This window comes from Thamnophis elegans, chromosome 2 (genome assembly GCF_009769535.1).
Source record: "Thamnophis elegans isolate rThaEle1 chromosome 2, rThaEle1.pri, whole genome shotgun sequence".
NCBI classification, from domain to species: Eukaryota; Metazoa; Chordata; class Lepidosauria; order Squamata; family Colubridae; genus Thamnophis; species Thamnophis elegans.
In genome coordinates, this window is record NC_045542.1 from 8,769,568 (window position 1) to 8,795,461 (window position 25,894).

General features: G+C 43.2%; 1 protein-coding gene across 10 annotated transcripts in view; it reads left to right on the forward strand.

The window, feature by feature from the left end:
- ATP2B3 (ATPase plasma membrane Ca2+ transporting 3) overlaps positions 1 to 25,894 on the forward strand; it is a 101,631-nt gene that overhangs the window by 64,946 nt on the left and 10,791 nt on the right. For 7 of the 10 annotated variants that reach the window (XM_032210740.1, XM_032210743.1, XM_032210739.1 and 4 more), the window contains 4 exons: positions 5,587 to 5,800; positions 8,276 to 8,487; positions 10,837 to 10,944; positions 12,657 to 12,839. In XM_032210740.1, the coding sequence (XP_032066631.1) occupies positions 5,587 to 5,800; positions 8,276 to 8,487; positions 10,837 to 10,944; positions 12,657 to 12,839 (717 nt within the window). Of the gene's footprint in view, positions 1 to 5,586; positions 5,801 to 8,275; positions 8,488 to 10,836; positions 10,945 to 12,656; positions 12,840 to 21,860; positions 21,975 to 25,894 lie in introns of all 10 variants that reach the window. The other 3 variants (XM_032210736.1, XM_032210735.1, XM_032210734.1) reach the window with 2 other exon arrangements.

Here is a 25,894-nt window from a genome sequence, read left to right on the forward strand (position 1 = left end):
TCTCTGCCTAACCTAATTTTATTCATTTTGACTGAAGAAGTTACTTGGATGAATAATGAAACGTCTCAGTTTAATAAACTTTGGCCCTGTTGTCATGATTTAATCTTTTTAGATGTTTTTGACCGGAATGATTGAGTCTTCATTTACACAGTGAAACCAGATCCTCATATTTGGCTGAGGGTGGGGGACTTATAAATCCACTCTAATAAAGGAAATGTGTATGTCTTTTGTGATACATGTTCTCGTAAGTTTTCTGGGGAAGTTCTGGGAGTTGAAATCCACCCATCCTAACATTGCTAAGGTTGAGAAACACTGCTCTATGGTAAAATTTCCTGATGTCACGGGTGGTTTAGAGTCAATGGACAATGAAGTTAGATAAATCAGCTTAAAATTGTCCCAAGATCTGATCACGTCTTGGTTCAAGCCACACAGTGATAGATACAAGGCATTATTAGGTGATCTGCTACTTTCTGCAAATGACAATTTTGAGTAAATAGTCAGCAAAGCACTTCTAGTTAAATGTGCATGGAGGCACATAAAAACCAGCTACTTCTCACTCTTTTTTAGATGGATTTCTTTCTATAAATTTAGGTTACGCCAGTGGTGGGTTTCAAAAATTTTTGGAACCTCTTCTGTGTGGCCTGCTTTCCGGGTCCACTGGTGGAACCTCTTCTAACCGGTTTGGTAGATTTGATGAACCGGTTCTATCGAACCGGTGCGAACCGGTAGGAACCCACCTCTGGGTTACACCTACAGTCAAACATGCTTCAGCTCCAATTACTTACAACTTGTGTTTATTGGGTCAGTCCATTTAAAGATTATATACTGGATTGAGGAATAATGAACAGTATAGAATCAAATAACCCCCCATGAATTTTAAAGCACAGATGCAAAGGATTTTTAAAAATGTCTTCATCATTCCCTTCTTTCATTAGACCTATGATGAAGCTTGACTCTATTTTATTTTTTATTTATTCCACTTTCTTTCCAGACTATCCTTCAATAAAACTTCCAGACCAATTTATAAAACTGAGTTAAAATGCTAATAAAACATGACAACATGTAAATAAAACTGAAAAGAAAGCCTTGGAAAATTAAAAAACTTAATATAGTCTCCTTCAGGTTGCTATCTATGTGATCCCAGATGGGAAGGGCAAAATATGCTGTAGAAAATGTAAAGAAATAGGATACAGATAGGATACAGATAGTCCTTGACTTACAACAATTTATTTCGTGACTGTTCAAAATAACGACGGCACTGAAAAAAGTTTTTCACACATATTTCACACATATTACGCTTGCAGCATCATACGTGGTCACATGATCAAAATTCAGGTGCTTGGCAACTGACCAATATTTATGTCAGTTTCAGTGTCCAGGGGTCATGTGATCACCTTTTGTGACCTTCTCACCTCTCTCCAGGCCTTCTGGAAAGCCGTCAAAACCTGGCTGTGCCGGCAGGCCTGGGGTTGATGAGTTCCCCTCCCCTCTCAACTTGTATGGCTGTATGACTCTTGTGTATTTAATTACGTGTATTGCGTTTGTATCCCCTTTCCCCTTTTGAGTTGTTCGCCACCCTGAGTCCCTCCCGGAGAAGGGCGGCATACAAATAAACTAAATCTTAAATCTTAAAGTCATTAAACAGATTTGTTTAACAACTGTGTTACTAACTTAACAATTACAGCAACAAGAAGGTGGCAAGAAAGATTGAAATATAGGGCAAAATTCACTTAACACAGTGTTTCTCAACCTTGATGACTTTAAGTCCTGTGGACTTCAATTCCCAGAATTCCCCAGCCAGCATAGCTATGCTGGCTGGGGAATTCTGGGAGTTGAAGTCCACAGGACTTAAAGTCACCAAGATTGAGAAACACTGACTTAATAAAAGTCTCACTGAGCAACAGAAATGTTGAGTTCAATTGTGCTTGTAAGTCAAGGACTACGTATATATTATCTCCTAAATTGAACTTACTAGAACGTTGAGGGTTTTTTTGTTTTTTAGTAACCCAAGCAACATTTTGAAAGATAAAGAATTAATAGTTTTCTTCCTGGTTGCCGTGAGACAGACAGTAGCAAGATCCTGGAAATCAGGAAAGGATCTGAATAACTCTGTATGATGCCAGAGATTCTAGGAAATAATCCTAATGGAAAACCCAACTTAAAAAGATGGTAGTACTGTATTATGATAAAACACAAGATGATTTTTTTTTTATTTCATCTGGTTTAAACACAGACATAATGATTGCCTACTATCCAGGTCCAGCATTCTAAATAATTTAATTAAATAAGGCTATTTGTATTTTGCCTGTATATATATACTCCACTGTATTATCATTTGTTACTTGCTAATAAATGTAAATTTTAAAAAATTTTAAACAAACAGATGGTGAGGGCAGCTGGACGAGACCTTCCAACATTATCATGACTATACAGGTAGTAAAGCAGAAATTTTTTCAGATACTTGATTCCTAAATTTCCTGCAGTGGTCATAGATTTCTCTTTCTCTAGAACAGTGTTTCTCAACCTTGGCAACTTGAAGATGTCCGGACTTCAACTCCCAGAATTCCCCAGCCAGCATTCGCTGGCTGGGGAATTCTGGGAGTTGAAGTCCAGACATCTTCAAGTTGCCAAGGTTGAGAAACACTGCTCTAGAAGAGCTGAGGTGGTGCAGTGGTTAGGGTGCAGTACTGCAGGCCACTTCAGCTGATTGTTATCTGCAGTTCAGCGGTTCTAATCTCACCAGCTCAAGGTTGACTCAGCCTTCCATCCTTCCGAGGTGGGTGAAATGAGGACCCAGACTGTGGGGGTGATATGCTGACTCTGTAAACCGCTTAGAGAGGGATGAAAGCCCTATGAAGCGGTATATAAGTCTAACTGCTATTGCTATTGCTAATTGAGTATCTGTCCAGGTGTGCGACAAATCCCAAAATTCTGCCCCTAGACATAAAGATTCAGAAGAAAGCTTTAGAAAGAGAGACATCTGCCAATTCCTTCCTTACCAGTGAAAAGATCTGGCTGTTTGCTGGTTCATGGAAATACAGTCAAAAATAAAAACATGGACTATATATGTGTGTGTTTGTGTGTGTGTGTGTGTGTGTGTGTGTGTGTGTGTGTGTTCAAATCAGTGTTGATTCCTGGTGAATACTGGACAAGTCCCTGCTGTTTTCTTGGTAAGATTTTCACAAGTAGCTTGCCCTTCTCTTCTTAAGAGACAAAAGTGAGTTACTGGCCTAAGATCAACCAGCCAGTTTTGTACCTAAGGCATGTTTAGAATTTATGGTCTAGCTTGGTGTATTAACCACCACATCAAACTGTCTCTTTCCATAGTATCTATTGGGATATACAGTGGTTGAATGTTAGGGAACAGCTGGGTTACTGGAATGCTTCCAATCCTGCCCCTTTCATCTCAGCACGTCTTGCCAATGAGACTGGGAGACTCATGCTTGGAAAGAAAATTAATTTGGGTTTAATCCGAAGCCAGGAGCTTGACACCAGCCGGTATGCAGTATGCAGTTCTAACACATCTGGAAGGCACTGAGCTCAGAAAGTCCTTAACATTTTTGACATGTATTTAACAGAATGGAAAATGACTTTTGAAAAATACCATCTGTCATGTGTAAGATTTTGCTGAAAATGAGGCTGACCCCAAATTCCACCTCCATTTAGCAATTTCTCTTATAGCACTGAACTAGGGTGATGGGAGGATTCAAGAGTGGGCATGAGTCACACAATCACACAAACACCCACCCTTACACACATATGCACAATTTATACCTATAACTACCTGTTGCCTTAGTAGTTGTGTGTGTGTACATACTGTATATATACATGCATACATCATACATACATGCATACATACACAGTGTCCTCTGGAGACATCCTGGATTACCCACTTACCTCCCAGTTAGTAGTAGTAGTAGTAGTAGTAGTAGTAGTAGTAGTAGTAGTACCACCACCTCTCATAATTTTAACCTCTGAATTAAATGCATTTAATCACCTTTTCATTTCAGAAAAGACAAGTGTGTGTTTGTATGTGTGTATGTAAAAATAATTAGATGAACATCTGTAAATGTATGCTATTAATCTGACTATAAAGCATTTTTTTAAAATAATGAAAAATTATGCTATATTAAAATGAGCCCCAGCAGCCCCCAATATTAATAGTCGAGCATCTGCCAAACCCTAAGTAGTCATCTAAAAGGTTGAATCGTGGCAACTGGACCAAAATTTGTTAACCTGAGACATTCCGCTTCCCCTCCAGGAAGCTTCATCTGTTAAAATTATTAAAAAATCAATTTAAAAAAATCTCTGCCTATTTTTTTTTTTTTTGACTGATGAAGTTTTCTGGATGGTAAGCGAAACATCTCAGATTAACAAATTTTGGTCCAGTTGCCATGATATCTTTGGCCTGGACGATTGAGTCTTTGCTGACATATCTAAGTAGTTATCTTCTTTCCCCTTAGTTCTTCTGCTCTACCACTCAAGGAAAGGAGCACAAGGATTGTGCTAACAAAGATAATCGCTGTACCCAATCCTCCTGTTTCTCCCATAAAAAGGGAGCTTTTGACAGAAAGATGCAGCAATTATTGAAGTAAACACGTCCACATTTGCATTGTTCTTGCACTGAATCACTCTTGTAATTCAGATTATTACATACCAGATCCTAATGAGACTGTGAAAAGCAGATTGAATCAATAGAACATTTGAAGTCTGTACACCAAGTTATAGAAGTGGCTAATCTATCCCAATGATTTATACTCTGATATCAGTATATAACTCACAGATCTCCAGAGTAGAGTCAGAGTGACTCAGTTCAAGGCAGACATTTGGTTCCCAACTCCTTTTTAATTTTAATGATACTGCAGAGATTTCCAGAGGGAAATAACAGGTGGGAGATACCACAGGTGAAAGAGCTAACTTTCTCCCTACCTGTCAATTGTACCTTGCAAGTTACTCCCAAACTGTACAATACAGTACTCTCTTCACTGTCATCTTCTATTTAAAGGACTGTCCAATTCAATCCAGTTTAAAATAAAAGAATAAAAATGGAGCACAAGGACGAGTCTTTGGAGCTGTCCATCAACAAGTAAATTCAGGAAAGCAAGACTCCTTTCATTCTTGATGGATTCCTTCTCCATTTCCTCCTCTTTTTGATTTTGAGGCAGTTATTCATAAGCTCAGCACTTAGTGGAAGCATAGACTCAAGCTGAAATTCAAAAGTAGCCTGATAGCAGCCTTTTTTGCCTAACAGAGGTGCTACCAGATTCCTTCTGAATTTTGATTACCACAGAGTAGCATGGCTGCTCTCCCATAAGGCCTCAATCTCTCTTGAGAACTTCTGCCTGGAAATGCCCCTTGTGATGATACATAGATAAATATATTGATGAAGTATCACCTAATACACCCCAAGAACCAGTGGCTTTGACTAGCACTGACTGTGTTACAAGAAAGTTTGTTCATTTCTAAGCAAGTCCATTGGTATCTTCAGGTGGACAGAGTATGCTTAGTATGCCTAGAGGTGGATGGGTATATGCTTCCTTCACTTCCTGGAGATGTTACAATTTTCCTTCTCAATTTCTCCTAAAGGATTCTCCTCTCAAGGCAGTACAGATGCTGTGGGTGAATCTCATTATGGATACATTTGCTTCCTTGGCACTTGCCACCGAGCCCCCAACTGAGGCCCTGCTGCTGCGCAAACCCTATGGACGCAACAAACCCCTCATATCCCGGACCATGATGAAGAATATTTTGGGCCATGCTGTGTACCAGCTCATTATCATCTTCACCCTCCTCTTTGTGGGTGAGTTTATAAGGGAACTATGGAAGGGTAGAAGGTAAAAGGTTGGAGAACTCCACTTACTGTCCCAGAAATTTTCTGGGTTTCTATGGCCTAGTTTTGCCTCATCAAGGCAATTCAATAATGATGACTGTCACATCTCTCTTCCGGGGGTATTTTATCCCTAATTCCTGGCATGCGAGACAAGAGTTTTACAACCTGTGCTACATTTTTTCCCCAAATTTAAAGGGGGAAAAATGAAAGACAGGCGAGAAAAATAATTCCATAGCACCGTCTGTTTGTCATTCAGATGGGGTGGTGGTGGTGTGGAGATCAACTTCACCAGGTATAAATAGAATCAAACTTTAGTTGGGGGGGGGGGAAGCAAGAAATAAAATTTCCTTTTCAACTTTGAATAGACACTTGTAGTACAATTTGCAATGGAGGGGATAAAAACAGAGAATTGCTAAAACCGCAGTCAGAATTTTGAAAGAGCTACGGGAAAGTTCGGATGAAGAGACTGCTCCTCTAAACTAGGAAGCAGTAAAGATGCTCCAAGTTGCAAAGTTGATGTAAAGAAAGGGCAACTTTGGTAACTTACCTGATACGCCTCTTCTAATAAGGTGGAGATAGCATCTATATGCATGGGTTGATGCTGTCCGTTCTCTGATTGGACTGAGTCTGATTACTAATTAATTAACCACTATATAACCCTCTCCATTAGTGGTACCGCCCAGTTTTCTGGCGAAGAAAAAGAAAGACAGACTCCTCGTGTTACCCCAATAAAAACAAATTTAGTAAGTGTTGTGGCCCAGCAGGAGCCGTTGGAGCTGCCACCAGACTCCGACAGCGAGTGGCCCTCTGAGTCAGCTCTGGAGGATATGGAGGACCCTGGACAGGGTTCCAACTCTGAGCAGGGCACAGAGAGGCTGGTTGGCCACCAGGAGGCGTCTGAGCCCTGGACCAGTGTGGAGGAGACAAGGGAGAGTGAGCCGGAGACCAGTAGTGAGTTGTTCCTAGATGCACACCATCGAAGAGCTAATAGGCGTCAGGAACAATTACGCAATTACAGGAGGTAATTGCACTCAGCTGATGGTCATTAGGCTCCTCTCCAGACTATAAAAAGGCTCCTTGTGCACACGCCCCTCTTTGCAGAAGTCAACACAGAATCGAATGTCGAAGAACTTTGTGTGAGCTTGGCAGGCTGGATTGCTGCCAAGCCTTATCTGTGTTTATTGCTGCCCAAGCTTGTCTGTGCTGGGCTGCTGCCAAGGGCCTGTTTGTTTGTTCATTAAATGCCGTAATTTATCTCTGGCTCGGAGTGTGCTTTGGTGTGGAACGAGGGGGGGGTCAGAACAGTAAGTCAAAAAGCAAAAGATTACAACATGCAATGGAACCCCGAAGGGCCCGAGCTCAACTTCCGAAGAACAACAATCTCAGGAGTACAAGGAATATAAGGAATTGAGTGGACTGAGTCGGAAAACTGGGTGGTACCACTAATGGAGTGGGGTTATATAGTGGTTAATTAATTAGTAATCGGACTCGGTCCAATCAGAGCACGGACCATGTCAACCCATGCATAGGTGCTATCTCCACCCTTATTGAGAAGTTCCAAGTTTCAAAGCCCCATGTGATTGAGCTTGTATAGAAACAACAGATACCGGAAACGATGAAGATGAACTTACGATGAACTTAGCAGAATTCTTAGCTTCCCCGTTACTCTAAAGCTGGGGTGTCAAACTCGATTTGAGGGCTGCATCGGGGTTGTGTTTTACCTTGCGGGGGGGGGGGAGCATGGCCAGCTTGACATCACTCGTGTCAGGAACACCTGTGGTGGCCGGAGCGCTCTGCCAATGAAAACAGGCTCCCAAGCTCGGTTTCCGCTGGCAGAGGCACCACAGGCCAGCTCTTTGCTGTTTCCAGGGCAGCCCCGCGGGCCAGATCTAAGCAACCGGAGGGCCGGATCCGGCGTGCCGGCCTTGCATTTGACACTCCTGCTCTAAAGAATAGACTGGGCTTGAATCAAATTCCTTTAGATTCAGCTGTAAACTGGAAATTCCACTCTAATCAGAACTGGAGGCGAATCTTAGTTCCTTCTCTCCCACTCACCGTAACAACACACGTCTATGTATTCCTTTTCTGCCGTTTCCAAGAGAACCAAAGCTCTTTCCCCTGGAAAGGGTGGGGTTGAGGGAGAAGCCCTTATTTATTTTTTTTACATGCTAAAGTAAGATCCCTCCTAACAAGAAGTCTTGCATCTCTCAAGAAGATCTAGGATTCCAATCCCAACATGTTGATTTGAATGTCTGGGCTGGCAGCTTGTCATCTGTCATGAGGGGCTGATAGGTAAGCAGCAAGAGTGAATCTGAGGTGGGGGCTTACTCGTCCATTCGGTACAACACCAAACTGGAACTTCGGTGGAGGGATGAATTTGGCTGGTTGGAACTGGCTTTCTCGGTCCATGATGCATTTGCTTTACCCCCTTTCCTTACCCTGCAGGAGAGGTTATATTTGACATTGACTCTGGCCGCAACGCTCCCCTGCATTCTCCGCCCTCGGAGCACTACACCATCATCTTTAACACCTTTGTCATGATGCAGCTGTTCAATGAGATCAATGCCCGCAAAATCCACGGAGAGCGCAATGTCTTTGATGGCATTTTTGGCAACCCCATCTTCTGCAGCATTGTCTTGGGCACCTTTGGCATACAGGTATATTCTTGCAGCAAACAGTTGTAAAAAGCTGGGTGGAGTTAGAAAAAGATGGGAAAGAGGCACGTACTTCCTCTTTCTGTGGACTTCCACAATAACAATAGCAACAGCATTTGGACTTGTATACCGCTTTACAGCCCTGTCTAAGCGGTTTACAGAGTCAGCATATTGCCCCCCCCCAACAATTTTGGGTCCTCATTTTACCCACCTCGGAACGCAGTGGTGGGTTCCTACCAGTTCGCACCTGTTCGGTAGAACCGGTTCGTCAAATCTACCGAACCGGTTAGAAGAGGCTCCACCAGTGGACCCGGAAAGCAGGCCACACCTACAGAAGAGGTTCCAAAATTTTTTGAAATCCACCACTGCCACACACACACACAGAGAGAGAGAGAGAGAGAGAGAGAGAGGGAGAGAGAGAGAGAGAGAGAGAGAGAGAAAGGAAGAAATAAATAAAGAAAATAGAAAGAAAAAGAGTGAGAGAGATGAAAGAAAAAAAGAAAAAAGGGACAGAGGGACAAAAGAAGGAAAGAGAGAGAAAGAGAGAGAGAGAGAGAGAACACATGGCTGGCAAGCCACTCCCACCAGGTCACATGGCCGGCAAGCCACTCCCACAAAGGAGGCCACACCCACAGAGTAGGTTCCAAAAATTTTTAAAACCCACCACTGCTCGGAAGGATGGAAGGCTGAGTCAACCTTGAGCCATTCAGGATCGAACTCCTGGAGCGAGCAGTGAGTTAGCCCTGCAGTACAGTACTGCATTCTAATCACTGTGCCACCATAACCTGGTGCCCTCTGAATGTGTTGACATGCAACTCTCAGATTCTCAGCCAGTATGGTCAATGCTCCCATCCTAGTTAATCCCAACACATTTAAAGGTAGCTAGTTCAGGAAAGCTGATGTATAACTATAAATGAATAGTTCAATAGTCATACAATATGTGTATGTGTGTGTGTGTGGTGCCTGTATCTGTGTCTCTATGAATTGTAAATGTTTTATGCATGCCTTTGTAGATTGCAGTTATTAAAGGTCCATGACACTTCACAGATAGACAAGGTAGACATACTGTAAGTATGAATCCTGACAGTGAGGACGGCAACTGGAAGAATAGACTTGGAAGACAGAGAGAAGCAAAGTTGACAGAAGATAAATACCATTAAAATACAAATTGTGTACACGCAGACGGATAGTATGGAGAGTAAATATTACCATCAGGGAAATAATGTACAAATGGTTTACCTGGACAAATAGACATTGAGTTATTTTTAAGCCCAAAGAAACAAGATAATACTGGGAAGAGGATCAGTCAGATGCTTTCCTGACTCACAGGAAATATAAGAAGTGGGAGGAGGGGCAGCAAAACCGGGCTTGGAAGATTCTGTTATTATTATTATTATTTAAATGTGTTGGATTCTGATTCTGATCTCTATTAATGTAGCTTTAGCCTTCTTGTGGAGTTGATTACATGGTCTATATAGTGAGGCGGAGTGAAGGATAGGGTTCCACCACAAAACCGCGCTCGACTAAACTGCGCCCGACTAAACCACGTCGCTGACGTCATCAACAGGGCGACAACAGCGCGGGGACAGAAGCACGCTGTAAACCCTAAACCTAAAATTAACCCCTAAACCTAAACCTAACCCCCCTAAACCTAATCCTAAACCTAACCCTAAACCTAACCCTTAACCTAACCCTAAACCTAACCCTTAACCTAACCCTAAACCTAATCCTAACCCTTAACCTAACCCTAACCCTAACCCTAACCCTTAACTTAACCCCAACCCTTAACCTAACCCTAAACCTAACCTTAAACCTAACCCTAAACCTAACCCTTACCTTAAGTTGAATCGGCTTGCTTTCAAAGCGCTATTTAAAGCGCCCTTCTTTCTCCGCGCTGGCTGTTGTCGCCCTGTTGATGACATCAGCGACGCAGTTTAATCGGGCGCGGTTTAGTCGAGCGCGGTTTTGACGGGTCACGGAAGGATAGAGGGATGGAGAGATGGAGGGATGGAGAGATGGAGAGATGGAGAGATGGAGGGATGGATGGATACATGCATGCATGGATTATTTGTATTTAGACAGTTTGTCTCAGATACTTTATTTGCATTGAGCATCAGACCTCTGGTGCTTCTTACCCTGCAACACATAATATTTTGGTCCTTTGTTTTCAAACCCTTTTCTTACATTTACCTGAGGATCTGGTTCCTCAGATCCTGGATCTGTTCCTATCTGTTCTTAGTCCTGCATCTGACCCAGATTTTCCTTCTGTCCTGTTCAGGCAAGTCTCTTCTAGTACTAAAAAGTTGGCTATCAACTTACCATCCCTCTGTTCTCCCCACTCCCACCCTACAGATCGTCATTGTCCAGTTTGGGGGGAAACCATTCAGCTGTTCTCCACTGAACGCAGAGCAATGGCTGTGGTGTCTTTTTGTGGGCTTCGGGGAACTCGTCTGGGGACAGGTAAGGAAATCATTTACACCAGTATATGCTCTATCTTACTTCTCCATCAGTACTGGTATTTCCTTCCAGGTCTTGTTTTCAGATTTATGCCCCCTCCCAAAAAAAAATATGAAACAGGAGAGAAGAAAAGTTTTTCTTAGTCATTTTTGCTGCACCATTTATAGAATTGTATACCTCTCTTTCTTCCCATACTTATCTATCCCACTTTTTTTTTCAAGGGAATCTTCTTCATTTCAAATTTGCCCATAGATAGCAATAGCAATAGCAATAGCAGTAGACTTATATACCGCTTCATAGGCCTTTCAGGCCTCTCTAAGCGGGTTACAGAGAGTCAGCATATTGCCCCCAACAATCTGGGTCCTCAGATAAGATGCTCCAGACCTATAAAACTGTTGCTGCTCTTTTTCACCCATTGCCCTATAGATTTGCATAAAATTATTATACTACTTTTATATTACAACTGTATATTTTTGCAATGTAGTATTATCTAGAGTATTTCCTAATCACCCTTAATGTCAGGCTCCAAATAATGCATCCACCACAGATTGAACTCCGAGGCATTGCTTTTCCTCAAAGAACAAATTTATTTGGATACATCATGTTGGCACTGCTGGTGAAAAGCCACATCCCGATAAAATTCAGGCTTGACACCTAGCATGGAATATGCAATAGCAATAGTTAGACTTATATACCGCTTCATAGTGCTTTCAGCCCTCTCTAAGCGGTTTACAGAGTCAGCAACTTGCCCCCACAGTCCAGGTCCTCATTTTACCCACCTCGGAAGGATGGAAGGCTGAGTCAACCCTGAGCCGGTGAGATTTGAACAGCCGAACTGCTGAACTGCAGTCAGCTGAAGTAGCCTGCAGTGCTGCATTTAACCACTGCGCCACCTTGGCACTATATGTCTTTTCCACATCCATGGCCTACTGAGCTATTTGTTTTCATTAAGCGATCTGTGGTTGCCCCATGTCCCATCACTATTACTGTTTCCCCCCCCTGAAAAATATTGAAACTGAGCAATAGATATCTTTCGATTTCGATTTTCGATTTCCATTTTCGATTTTATTGTATTTCTATGCCGCCCTATTCCCAGAGGGACTCAGGGTGGCTCACAAACCAAGTCAGGGGGGGGGGATACAAACAAAAACAAAAAAGACACGGACAAAACAATACCACAATTTAAAACAATCAACAACCACACCATTCGAGCGGGGACAAGAACTCATCAGCCCCAGGCCTGTCGGAACAGCCAGGTTTTAAGGGCTTTGGGGAAAGCCTGAAGGGTGGTGAGGGTCCGAATCTCCACGGGGAGCTCGTTCCAGAGGGCCGGAGCAGCCACAGAGAAGGCCCTCCTCCAGGTGGTAGCCAATCGGCATTGGCCAACGGATGGAATTCGGAGGAGGCCTAATCTGTGGGATCTAATCGGTCTGTTGGAGGTAATTGGCAGCAGGCGGTCTCTCAAGTACCCAGGTCCAATACCATGAAGGGCTTTATAAGTGACGACTAGCGCCTTGAAGCGTATCCGAAGACCTATAGGCAGCCAGTTCAGCTCGCGGAGGATAGGTGTGATGTGGGTGTACCGAGGTGCACCCACAATCGCTCGCGCGGCTGCATTCTGGACAAACTGAAGTCTCCGAATGCTCTTCAAGGGCAGCCCCATGTAGAGCATCTTCTATTCAGAGAAAAGACTGGGTATTTACTCCCCACTGCAGGTCATTGCCACCATCCCTACCAACCATCTTAAATGCCTGAAGGAAGCAGGACATGGCCCTGGTAAGGATGAGATGACAGATGAGGAAATGGCTGAGGATGAGGAGGAAATTGACCATGCCGAGCGAGAGCTGCGCCGTGGCCAGATCTTGTGGTTCCGTGGCCTCAACCGCATCCAGACCCAGGTATGAGACAGTGGGGAGGAGCCTCCTCACATCTGATTCTGACTAGTGCTTCCCTCCCCACCCCACCCCCTTACCCAATCCTTCCTTTGCTTTAGCGGTGACTTGAAGACAAACCTCTCATCTGGTTATCTCCTACCCCTTCCCAGGACATGGTGGTTTCACCCTGATGCTCATGCCTGGTGGAGAGAGAGAGAGAGACCTTTAATGCCAAGCATTTCCACACTGCCTTGTTTCAAGAGAATAAACTAATGAATGCCGTGCTTGGATGCATGAACAGGGGCAGCTTATAGAAGCAGAAATGGGATGGTGATTTGGGGGGGGGGGAGTGTTGTTGTTGTTGGGCTACTGAAAAATTGTCCAAGAAAAAGACAGTGAATCTGCCACTAAGACAGTGACAGCAATTGTAACAGTAGTGCCATAGTCAGTATAATACCAGTACCAATAAGGAACATTGTAGTAGAGTTAGTGGTAATAATTCATACAGCTAGATGCTCATCAGATAAAGTAAGAAAAGTAGCTCAAACAGGATAGCAATAGCAATAGCAATAGCAGTTAGACTTATGTACCACTTCATAGGGCTTTCAGCCCTCTCTAAGCATATCGCCCCCAACAATCCGGGTCCTCATTTCACCCACCTCGGAAGGATGGAAGGCTGAGTCAACCTTGAGCTAGTGAGATTTGAACAGCCGAACTGCAGAACTGCAGTCAGCTGAAGTGGCCTGCAGTGCTGCATTTAACCACTGCGCCACCTCAGCTCTTTGTCTTGTCCAAGGACATCCAATATGATTATGGCAACAAACTGACTCAGCTTTGACCACACGGTTATTAAACCCCACCATGTGGCTTGTGCATTTCCATGGAGAAAGATGATAATGGTTAAGAGCTACATAACATATACTACTATCCAAAGTGGCCCAAATATAATGCTGGCTATGGCATGTTGTATCTGTTTTTTTTTGGGGGGGGGGGGGAGCTTGATCCAAATGTCCATGATGGTACTAGAGCTGGGGCCTCACGCATAACAGCCTGCTGAATCTTTATTTTATTACTTCGCTCCTTGCTCATGTGCAGGGACAGGATGTCACAAAGAGCAGGCTTGTGTGTTAGTTCACAAGTGGACCCAGTATTGGAAACAAGCCCAGTTTGCAACTTGTATCACTAATGAGTACCTAAGACATAATTGGGCATATTCCTTGTATAAGTGTAGCGAGACACAAACAAGGTGAAGTCAGTTTAGTCTCTTTCAAAAGCCCTTCTTTCTTTGGCTGAAATGGATTTTAGGAAAGAAATATTTGCATCTGAAAGACAAATATATGTTTATCAGTTGAAAAATGAAAGAATATGGGGCAGTGTTTCTCAACCTTGGCGACTTTAAGTCCTGTGGACTTCAACTCCCAGAATATGGGGCAGTGTTTCTTCAACTTGGCGACTTTAAGTCCTGTGGACTTCAACTCCCAGAATATGGGGCAGTGTTTCTTCAACTTGGCGACTTTAAGTCCTGTGGACTTCAACTCCCAGAATCCCCCAGCCAGCACAGCTGGCTGGGGGATTCTAGGAGTTGAAGCCCACAGGGCTTAAAGTCGCCAAGGTTGAGAAACACTGATATGGGGGAAGGTAAGACATTATAGCTATATCTTGGCTGCCTTCTGGGCAAAAAAAAATTGGCCAATCAATTTTTGGTTGAATCCCTGGGCATCAAATGAGAAGCAGGAGAAATCTCCCTGCGTGCACACAGCATTTCCTTTTGTGATGGCGAGCTGCATGGAACACATTATAATGGATTAAAATATAAGAAGGGGCTTTGCTTTTATCAGTAAGACAAACTCCACAAAGCCAGAGTTCCCAAGAAATTTAGATTACCGGTAGATGCATGTTCCATCTGGCATTTGTAATTTATCTGATACAGCAAGAGCACTGTACCTTTAAGAGGAAGTGGCATTTTGACAGAAAGAAAAAAAGTGGGGGGAAGTCTAGAAAGAAATAGGACTGTAAAATATGAAAGATACCACTTCAATCCCATTGGAAATCCTTCTGTTCAGGATGCCACTGATATTTATTTTGGAATTCATATAGTCAAAACTTCACTACCTGGGATGGAGATGGAGCAGTTATCAAACATCTATCTCAAATTCCTGCTCTCATATATATATATATTTTTGGTGCCTCTTTTATCTTCTTTTGAAAATTCATGAAATTTTATTTTATTCATTTTGTAAGGAGTGGAACAACAGCACAATCTCTCAAATTCCCCACTTGTTTTTAAAGAGGTGTGGCTTTGATGAGTACAGAGATGTTTTGGATAGTTAATGCTGCTCTTTTCTTAGTAATGTATTTCACTTTTCAGATAGCTGTTTTGGCAGTATTTTTAGTAAGCCTTTATATTTGGACTAAAATAGCAATAGCAATAGCAGTAGACTTATATACCGCTTCATAGGGCTTTCAGCCCTCTCTAAGCGGTTTACAGAGAGTCAGCATATTGCCCCCAACAATCTGGGTCCTCATTTTACCCACCTCGGAAGGATGGAAGGCTGAGTCAACCCTGAGCCGGTGAGATTTGAACCGCTGAACTGCTGATCTAGCAGTAGCCTGCAGTGCTGCATTTAACCACTGCGCCACCTAAAATCCATTTCAGCTTTTATTTTTTTTAAAAAACCAATTCAATAAACCTGAAACATTGTGCCAGTCAGCATGCTAAATTTATCGTGGCACGTCAAAACTGCGCTGGTCAAAATCGCGGCGATAAAATCGCGGCGCTAAAGCCGCGATGTCATCGCCGCGAGTCATCACCGCCGCGACAACAGCGCAGCAACAGAAGGGCGCTTCAGAAAGCCGACTTCATTTAAGGTAAGCGTTAGGATTAGGTTTAGGGGTTTGTTTTAGGGTTAGGTTTAGGGTTAGGTTTAGGGTTAGGTTTAGCGTTAGGGTTAGGTTTAGCGTTAGGTTTAGGGTTAGGTTTAGGGTTAGGTTTAGAGTACTAAGTGCTTGGGAATGCGCGATTTTGCCCTCCGCGATTATGTCATCATGGTAGGGTCGCGTTCTTCCTTAGCGCTTAGAACGGCGCGAATTAGTCTTCGCGCTTATGTCTCCGCGCAGAAGGGCTTCGCGGATTTGTGGTGGAAGCAAATTTATAAATATATGACTTAAATTACTCATTACCCACAAAGTTAAATTACATCTTCTAGTAGATTGGGGGTGGGGTGGGGGTGAAATATCTCCCCACAAAAGTGATCAATTACCACTCAACATACAATTTATTGCAGAAAAAAATAATGACTGAGTAAGTTTAGAATCCTGCAGTTTGGAAACAACCCGAAATCATTCTAATTAATAATTAATTTGATTTACCTGGGCTTATAAAGATCTGCATTGATTTACCTGGGCGTATAAAGAACTGTTCCTTTTAAACAAAAATTAAAGCAAGGATGATCAAGCGCAATAAAAGTTGCGCTCATAAATTTGTGGGCAATTTCCAATGCAATCATCACCCAACAACAAGTTAAGGTCCCTGGAGGAAGGGTGGGACCCAGAACTCATAGGAAGGTAGGCTGTTCCTCCTCGGATATTTATAGCATTTGTACACAGGTATGAGTGGTCACCAGTGGTCCATGTGAGCGGCATGATTCCAAAGACACCCATGTCTGGCTTCTATGTTCTAATTACATGCTTTCTGATTGCAGCCTTTCCCCACCTATCCCTTGCCTCAAAGAGGGGGCGGGACATGTGCCTTGTTGCAATTCTTTTTTTTTTTCTTTTAGCATGTAAAAAAAAAAATGTTCCCGCCTTGAGAGTTGATGCTCTTGGATCAAGGAAGTTCCCTGACCAGGAGCATGATGAGATATGACCAATAGCATGTGATGTATCAAAATTGCTGTTGAATGGTTAAAATGAAATGACTGCCATCCAAGCATCATGTCTTCCAACCCTTCCCCACAACAACGGCTCTTAATCGACTTACACTGATGAAGGGTGCCCCATGAGCCCCATCTTTCATGACAGAACCCAGGAATCTGGCTCCCCTCCCAATCTTCCCCTTCAGGGGTAAGAACCAGGGCTTCCAGGATGGAATGTAGACGTTTCAGGCATGCTTAAACCCAGTTCCTTTCATTCAGGGCAGACCCCTCATCGCAGCCTACTAAATCAACTTCATCCCCTTGGGATGTAAGTTGCAGCAACAGCGCCACACTCACCTGAGTCAAATTAAGTCAAAACAAGGACAGCTTCTACAAGGCTGGTTAACCAAAGGAGAGGGGAGCAGGGAGGTTCCTGTAGTTCAAAAACGCCTTGCTTGCACCAAAACCTACTGGTATCCAATTGGAAATTCTCCTGCTTCTGCCTGCTCATACCATTTGCACCAGCAGGAGATCAAGAACTGAAAACTGGTTTGTACCATGATTATAATCTCCAAACTGAGTGGTTTATCTGGATCTGTATGCCTAATTTAACCATCTTGTGACCTCCTAAAGAAGTTTTAGTACATGCCAGTATAAGCGACATGTTTCCTATTGCAAAAGTGGGGGAGTAAAGCTCAAAGATTGATTTGGCAAAACCCATCCTGGTAAGTTCGTGGGTCTTTCCCCATTTCTGATGTGCTGTTCAGCCATCTACCAGTCAGCAGATAAGAATACTGGCATGATATTTGCTGAGCCCTTTGTTAATCCCTATCTTATCTCTATTCCCAGTCTCTACCATTACCTCACTTTCCTCCAAGGTAAGGGGTGAGAAAGCTTACTAAATTTTAGACAGCTTGAGGCTATCAAAATAAATATAAGAAAAATACCTTAATCCTACTTGGAACAGGATGAGCAACATGGGGACACAGTGGAATATAAAGAAGCTGTCAATGTATGTTTGTACCATGGATAGATGCATGTATTGTATTGTATTGTATTTATTTGTCTTGTATGCCGCCCACTCCCGAAGGACTCCGGGCGGCTCACAATAGACAAGGGAAAGGGGATAAATAGACAAAGACAAAGACAACACTTTAAAAACACAACATTCACAATTTCCGTGGGGCTGGATGTTTCACAAGCTCCCCGGCCTGCTGGAGCAGCCAGGACTTGGTGGCTTTGCGGAAGGCCAGGAGGGTAGTAAGGGTCCGGATCTCCACAGGGAGGTCATTCCAGAGGGCTGGAGCTGCAACAGAGAAGGCTCTCCCCCGGGGAGTCGCCAGCCGACATTGGCTGGCAGATGGAATCCGGAGGAGACCCAACCTGTGAGATCTGATCGGTCTGAGGGAGGTAATCGGCAGGAGGCGGTCTCTCAGATACCCAGGTCCGATGCCCTGTAGGGCTTTATAGGTTACGACCAGCACCTTGAAGCGGACATGCCATATGCAGTGGGAACATTCACTCCACTTTTACTAGGCTCCCTTTGGGCCATGCTGATTTTGTGATACTGTCCAAATACTATTGGTAGCAGAAGTGGGTTCCTACCGGTTCGGATCAATTCTGCTGAGTAGGTAGTAACTTGACCTGCCACGCCCCTGAACTGGTCATATTGGCGGCGCCATCTTGTTTTTTGCTATAAGAATAGCTATAATAAGAATTTTTTTAGTACTGTGCATGTGTGTATAGCGTGCATCAAAAGCACATCCCTGAGCGAACCAGCAGTAGCAGAAGCCGGAACCCACCCCTGATTGATAGCCATGAATTATATTGAAAGAGTAGAATGCAGTACTCCTCAAACACAATTATATTTATAACAGGATGCATCATATAAAGCCTTCCTTTTTTGAGAACTTTTATGATCTTGGATTAACAATAATATGTCAACAACAACGACAATAATAATAATTCCTCACTAAGACTTTCCCCCTTCCCAGCTATTTGTGACACACCTGACTACTCTTAAAAATAGAAAGTTGGGGTTCCTTGATATAATACATAGCATTTATGAATTCAATAGAATTCATATGAACAAGCTTTTCTACATAATGTCCCATTGCAAGTAATATCTACATATTCACATTGGAAGTTTTTTCATGTGAAACATCACCAAAATTTCCCCACACATAGAAAAATAGTGCTGAACCTCTACTCTATGGGGGTGGGGGTGTTATACATCTTTCCAGTCTAAAAGTGCCACGGATAGTTTTATGCGCTGATCCCACTGAATATATCAATATCCTGAATGCATAAACTTGCTTCTTTTTTCTTTCTTTCTTTTTTCTTTCTTCCTTCCTTCCTTCCTTTTCTTTTTTCTTTTTCTTTTTTTGCAGGGAGCGTGGGAAGACATGTAATAAATGGGTGTACATTCATGCTTAGAATTTAAAGTAGAGTCTGACAATGGATATGTTTCAAGGTGACAAAAGGTGGATCCTAAATTCCTCCTTCCCCTTCATATTTCTTTTTCACAAGGATACAAACATATCCATATATATATATATATATATATATATATATATATATATATATATATATATATATATATATGTGCGTGCGCGCGCGCACGCGCGCGCACACACACACACACACACACACACACACACACACACACACACACACACACACACACACATATATATATATATATATATATATATATATATATATATATATATATATATATATAAAGTCACAACCCCTGGTATGCCCAAATATGGGAGGAAGTTCACTGCTTCCATTCTCTGTCCATCGGCTCGTCATAAGAGACCATCCAGACAGAAAGCCAATATTTTTACTGTTGCCTTTGTTACATTTGTGTTGTATTTGTGCTGATAAATAGATAAAGGGAGACTAGTATAGATCTATTTCAAGCTATTTAGCTCTCATCAGCTGTGTGTATCTTGTATATATTCACAGATAAGCCCATGTGTGGATAAACTGACCCTTGAAATTGGTGTATGTTTAATTTTAACAACAGGTTTATCCATAGTGGCACATTTTTCAAAGTTAGTTTGGTTTAAAAACTGAGGGTCAGCTTATCCATGGATGGGCTTATCCACATGTATATACAGGAATCCCATTGGAATTATTTCTGGGATTGAAGAGTAATTTCTTAAACTGAGAAGAGGGAATTAAGCTTTTCCCAGTTCTGTGATTCTGTAATAAAGATGGGCTCAGCTGCAAGAGATTTCAGTTATACCAGTTATATTATTCATATTGATAATTTACAATCCTTTGCTCTTTCTCCAAGGTTTATACTTGCATAACCTAATTTTGAACCAAGATTGTTTTGTTTTTTTACCATATCCACATCATGGCCTATTATTTCTTCACCTTTTCTCTTATTTATTTTCCAAGTGACTGTAGAACTGTATACTATACAAAGCTTGCACTGCAGAGAGTTATGGATTCCTAGAAGGTTCATACTTTTTGCCAAAGTATTATATTTGGTAGGCCTTCTGAGTTATCATGCTTATTCAGGTTTATGTCCGGCCATTTTGAAATTAAACGTTTATTTGAAAATACTGTGGAAACATCAGAAAAGGATTAGAATTTCCTCTCCTATCCATGGGAAGTAGATCTCAATGTTCCATTATAGGGCTAGTACTGTAATTAGGCAGAGTAATTTGATGCTTTGAGGGCAGAAGTGAAGGGATATTGAGCAGGGAAAAGGGAGCTGGGGACGCTACACAATTTAGGACAAGTTGTGGAAGCCCTTGTTTTATTTTCAAGCTCAAGCTAAAATTCAAATGCCAGATCAATCCATTTCTGTACTTGGAAGAACGTGCAGGATGGAGGTCTTGGCCTCAGGAGAAATTTCAGCCATGTTTAGGTGAAAATATGCACTGGACTCAAACTCAAAATCAAACTGCAAACTTTTACAAGTAGGAAAATTTAGAGTGTTGGGCACATTGTAAGTGTAGCCTTTTATATACTGTAGTGATCTATGCTCAGAAAGAGTCAAAAAATGAAGCACAATATTATCCAAGGGTCCATCCCTGTGAATGAAGAAATTGTAAAATTCAAGAATTTCTGGAAGTTGGATCTTTCTCAATAGCAATAGCAATAGCAATAGCAGTTAGACTTATACACCGCTTCATAGGGCTTTCAGCCCTCTCTAAGCGGTTTACAGAGTCAGCATATTGCCCCCAACAATCCAGGTCCTCATTTCACCCACCTCGGAAGGATGGAAGGCTGAGTCAACCTTGTGCCGGTGAGATTTGAACAGCCGAACTGCTGAACTGCAGTCAGCTGAAGTAGCCTGCAGTGCTGCATTCTAACCACTGCGCCACCTCGGCTCTATCCTTACTGAACCCATGCAGAGTGATGACTGAAACCCTGGGCCCAGATGTGGCCTGACAGCAATAGTATACTTTTCATTTTACTTTTGAATTTGAAAACAGGAAGGAATAACACTAGTATAGGATAAATTGAGATCCTCTGAGATGCAATCAAGTTGATGCTCAAACATCTTCCTATGCTTGGCCATCCCTCAAGCCTTTACCTCCTCTGTACTGTTCGCTCTCCAATATGCAATTCCTTAGTCACGCTAAAAAAAAAGACACGGGTGAGAAGGGTGGAATGGGTTTTTGAAGACCAAAATTATAAAAGTAATTCAAACACAGCAATTTGAGATTTTGGAAATGTTTTTATAACCCTTTCTCCTTGCCTGAGGCTGTCTGGCGATACTCAAAAGGTGGAATTATGTGTCTTTATGATTCATCCTGATGCGTAGCCCTTCAGCACATCTTCCGGCAGTGAGTTTGACAGTTCAGGTGTGCCTTGTGCTCTGTTCTTAATAGGAGGGTGGGAATCTATTTATCCAGTGATTGGTTTTTCCCTGAACAATTCTGGAGTAACATAACTGTGGGTTTGTACTTTTGTGTCAACGATCCAGAAACGGAGCCTTTGGGTGACCAGTTTCCTCGATCTTCTGCTGGTGCAACTTGCTTTCTCCATCAAAGAACATCAGGGTGGTGCCAACTCCCACCAGCTGGTCTCTGGCACACAATGCTTCAGTCTTTGGCAGGAGGCCAAGTACCCAGCATGGCCAATTTTGGCTGGCACGGGCTGTTCCATTTGCAGCCACTGTCCGCTGCCACCCAAATTTTCTATCTCATTTTCTCTCCTGCAGATGGAGGTAGTTAGCACCTTCAAGAGAAGCGGCTCCTTTCAGGGGGCTGTCCGACGCCGCTCTTCCGTCCTCAGTCAACTGCACGATGTAACCAATATTTCTACCCCCACTCACGTAATTCTCTCCGCCGCAAATGCCAGCGCCGGTACCGGGAGTGAGTCTTGATTTCCTCTTACTGCTTGTGATTTAAAACAAAAAGCAAAACAAGACCGAACCCCCCCCCACCCCACCCCATTCTATTTCTGCCCCTCCTACAATATCCCTTCCCTTCCCTTCTCTCTCTCTCTATCCACCCACTCCCCCCATCCCTCAGTCCCTCGTTGCTGCAGCCACCGTTGCAATATGATTTCTTTCCGTTTTTAACTCTGTCCGGCCTCAGGCAGGCCGGATTCCCAACTTCTATAAAGCCATACAATTTCTACGCTTTGCCTCTCCTTCTTTAACCACCTGCACCCCCTTTTCTCTCTCTCTCTCCTTGGTTTGCTCGCCTCGTTCACTTTCTCTCTCCGTGGCTGCTGGTTTTTAATGGACTGGAGTCAGATCCCCAGCTGGTGGGGTGCGGGCTGGGCCATGGGGAGGAGCTGAGCACTCAGATGAGAGGGAGCAAGGGGAAAGGACGCCAGCTGGGGATCCAGCCCTCATTTCTTGATCTAGCCACGCATTTTGACAGTGATTGGTGTTTATTGTGTCGTTTGGTGTGTGTCACTTGCTGTTGCATGTAAGAGATGGGGAAGGAGGCACAGAGAGCGCAAAGGGGCAAATTCCAGATCAGGGCACAAAACATTTGGAGTAGATTTTTATATTCCTGCCTCAATGACTTAGTCGGAAGATCAAGGCAACGATGGTCTGAATTAAATCTGGAGGCAACCGGAACGCCCTTTAGAATAAACCGAAACTGCTCCAAAACAGATTCTCATGGAGACGGCTCTACAAGTTCAAAGATAGTTTGCCATCCGCACTTCACACCCAAATTGCCATAAAAACAGGTTTAGAGGTACGCCTGCCTCCAAAGAATCTTCGGAGTTATATAATTTTGCTCCAAATGTTTTTCCCAGTGGGGGTGGGAAGGAGCTGTCATAAATCTCTGCTTCTGGGCACATCTTCGCTAGAGACAACTGAAACAGCATTCTCCCACATCCCGATGGACCAGATGAACTAAAGTAATGAAGGTTAGTAGTAGAAAGTGCAGATTTCTAAAAGAATCCTGGTCTGAAGCCATGACAATTCAAATAGCATTAATATAACCCTTAGAGTGAAAAATATGTTCTAAGGTCCCTGATGGATGGTTGAATAGTGAAATGGATTTAAAAACTGGCTCAGATTTGTAATCTAGAGAGCGGATAGGGTGGAAGAAATTGGCAAAGGAGATAACTATTCATCTATCATTAACAGCAAGGGGTTTATTGTAGGAAGTTTCTGAACAAACAAGAATCACTCTGAAGAAGATTGATTCTGGGAAAAAGATGCTGCCTTGGGTTGGACATTCAAGAGTTTTAAAAGGTGTCCATAGAAAAGACTAAAATATTGATAGAAATGCAGAATTCTGGGGATGGGAAGTCAGGAAAGTGGACCTCTTAAGTGAAAGGCAAGAACGTGTTTCTTGAAGGCACCTCCGTGATGTCATGGATCAGTTCCTCTGTATGTCAGTGAAAAGAAATGGTTCCCCTGCTCCTTTTATCCCCCTTTTCTGTTCCCTCACCCACCCCATCGCTCATCAAAAACTGTACCAATTCTTCCTTGCCTACTTGAAAAGAGTTATTTCTCATTTTTTTGGCACTACAATTGAAAGACCCTCAAAGGTAAGCCACCACGTTCTCCAGCTGCCAGTCCCAGGTATATTCTTGGCAAGTTGGTTTGTTTAGAATATTTCAATGATTTCTTTTTGTTTCGGTTTTTCTTTGAACCAGTCAAAGCCATGCTGGTGGTCATGCCGGCATTGTGGTGTGGTGTGGTAGATTCATGGTGCCTTTTGGTATGACATGCAGTGATCTTGCTTTTCAATGGGGGCATAACCTACAACGTAAACCTTCGAGTATGGCCTTGTCATCTTTGCTGCACTATTAGCAGCTCTCTCTCTCTCTCTCTTTCTCTCTCTCTCTCTCTGTCTCTCTAAAGGCTGCCTTTATATTAAACTCTTTTCCTCCCTTCCAGCGAGCTGCTGTCCGCTCTTTGGGCAATTGATATCCATCACTTTAATGTCCTTGGGAATCTTTTCCCACCTTCTGCATCTTGGAAATGCTGTTGTGTTTTTGTTCCTTTTTTCTTTTCGTTTCTGATAATTATATTTCTTTTTTTAGGAATCATGTTATGGATGGCAAATGGGTTTCTCCTCCCTACATTTTCCACGGGGGAATCTTGTCTTTTCAGGCTCACAGAACAGATTGAAACATTTTTGGTCTGTGAAACAGAAAGGCCAATTAGCAGCTTCCATTGTCCGAATGCTTGTCTATTAGCACATTCTCCCCCCAAAAAACCCTCTGAGGTCAAAGTCCCCCGTGTAAAAGTCTTTATTTCAGTGCAGTTTCAGCCAAAAAACAACAACAAAACCCCCGCTTTCCAGCAGGCCTATGTGGTAACACTGTTTTGGCGCCCAAGATCTCACTTTACCTCGAAGCTCCCCCACCCGAGCTCCGTTTTTACTGGCAGAAGGCTAGCAAAACAAACGAAAAGCAAATATTTCCCCTTTTGCATTTGAGCATCCAAGAAGGGACGGGAAAGGAGAAAGGGAAAGAGGAAAGACAAAGAAAAAATAAGGGAAGATGGGAAGAGAGCAAGGAAGGAAAAATAAGGAAGGAGGAAAAGGAAGAAGAAAGGAGAAGGAAGAGAAGGGAAAAGAAGAAAAGGAAGGAAGGAAGGTTATAATGGGAGGGAGGGTCTGAGGGAAGTCCTGCCTTAGCACTTGGCCACCATGAGTGATATTGAGCTGGCCACACCCAGCCTGACGATGCCCGCCCCCAAGGTCAAACCATGACCCGACAAATGCGCGCACGAAAAAAAGCTTGCCGACAAAACCACGGTAAGAAAACCGCAATGTCATAAACGTGCCACAACAACGCACTGACAAAACCGCGCCCACAAAAGCGCAATTTCAGTTAAGGTAAAAGTTAGGTTTAGGATTAGGTTTAGGGTTAGGTTTAGGGTTAGGTTTAGGGTTAGGTTTAGGGTTAGGGTTAGGGTTAGGTTTAAGGTTAGGTTTAGGGTTCGGTTTAGGGTTCGGTTTAGGGTTCGGTTTAGGGTTAGGTTTGGGTTAGGGTTAGGGTTAGGGTTAGGGTTAGGGTTCGGTTTAGGATTAGGTTTAGGGTTAGGGTTAGGTTTGGGTTAGGTTTAGGGTTAGGTTTAGGTTTAGAACTCGTGGTTATTGTTCGTTGAAGGCGCGCTTTTGTTGGTGTGCTTTTGTCGGCGCGCTGTTGTCAGCGCGCTTCTGCGCTCATTCATCAGCGTGATTTAGAACTCGCGGTTTTCCCGCTACGGTTTTGTCGGCACGCTTTTGTCGAGCGCACATTTGTCGGTGAACCAGGTCAAACACAACCCTGATGCGGCCCTCAATGAAATCGAGTGTCATGGCTAGTAATAGCATAGAAAATAACAGAGAGTGTGGCAGGCGAAAGATCCTAAAAGGAATATGACTGCAGGTCTGACATTGAGTTTGACACCCCTGATGGAGTCTGCATTGAGAGTACAAATGAACTGAGTACAGATGAAACCTGTTTTTCCTTGCTACACACGCAAGGGGGTGCTGGCCAGCTGGTCTTTGCGCACGCACGCACGCACGCACGCCGGAAACCGGAAGACTAGGTGACTGGGACGTGTGCACTGGAAACCACAAGCTCACAACTGATCTTCCGGTTTCCGGCGCTCCCACACATGCATGCTGAGGAGCTGATCTTCCAGTTTCTGCCCCCCCCTCCCCGTGTGCACACTCCCATTTCGGCACTCGGTGCCGAAAAGTTTCACCAACATTGCTATATAGACTGTGGACTGTGATAGGAGTCACACCAACACAGTGAACGAAGTCGCTATTGTGAGAGAGGCAG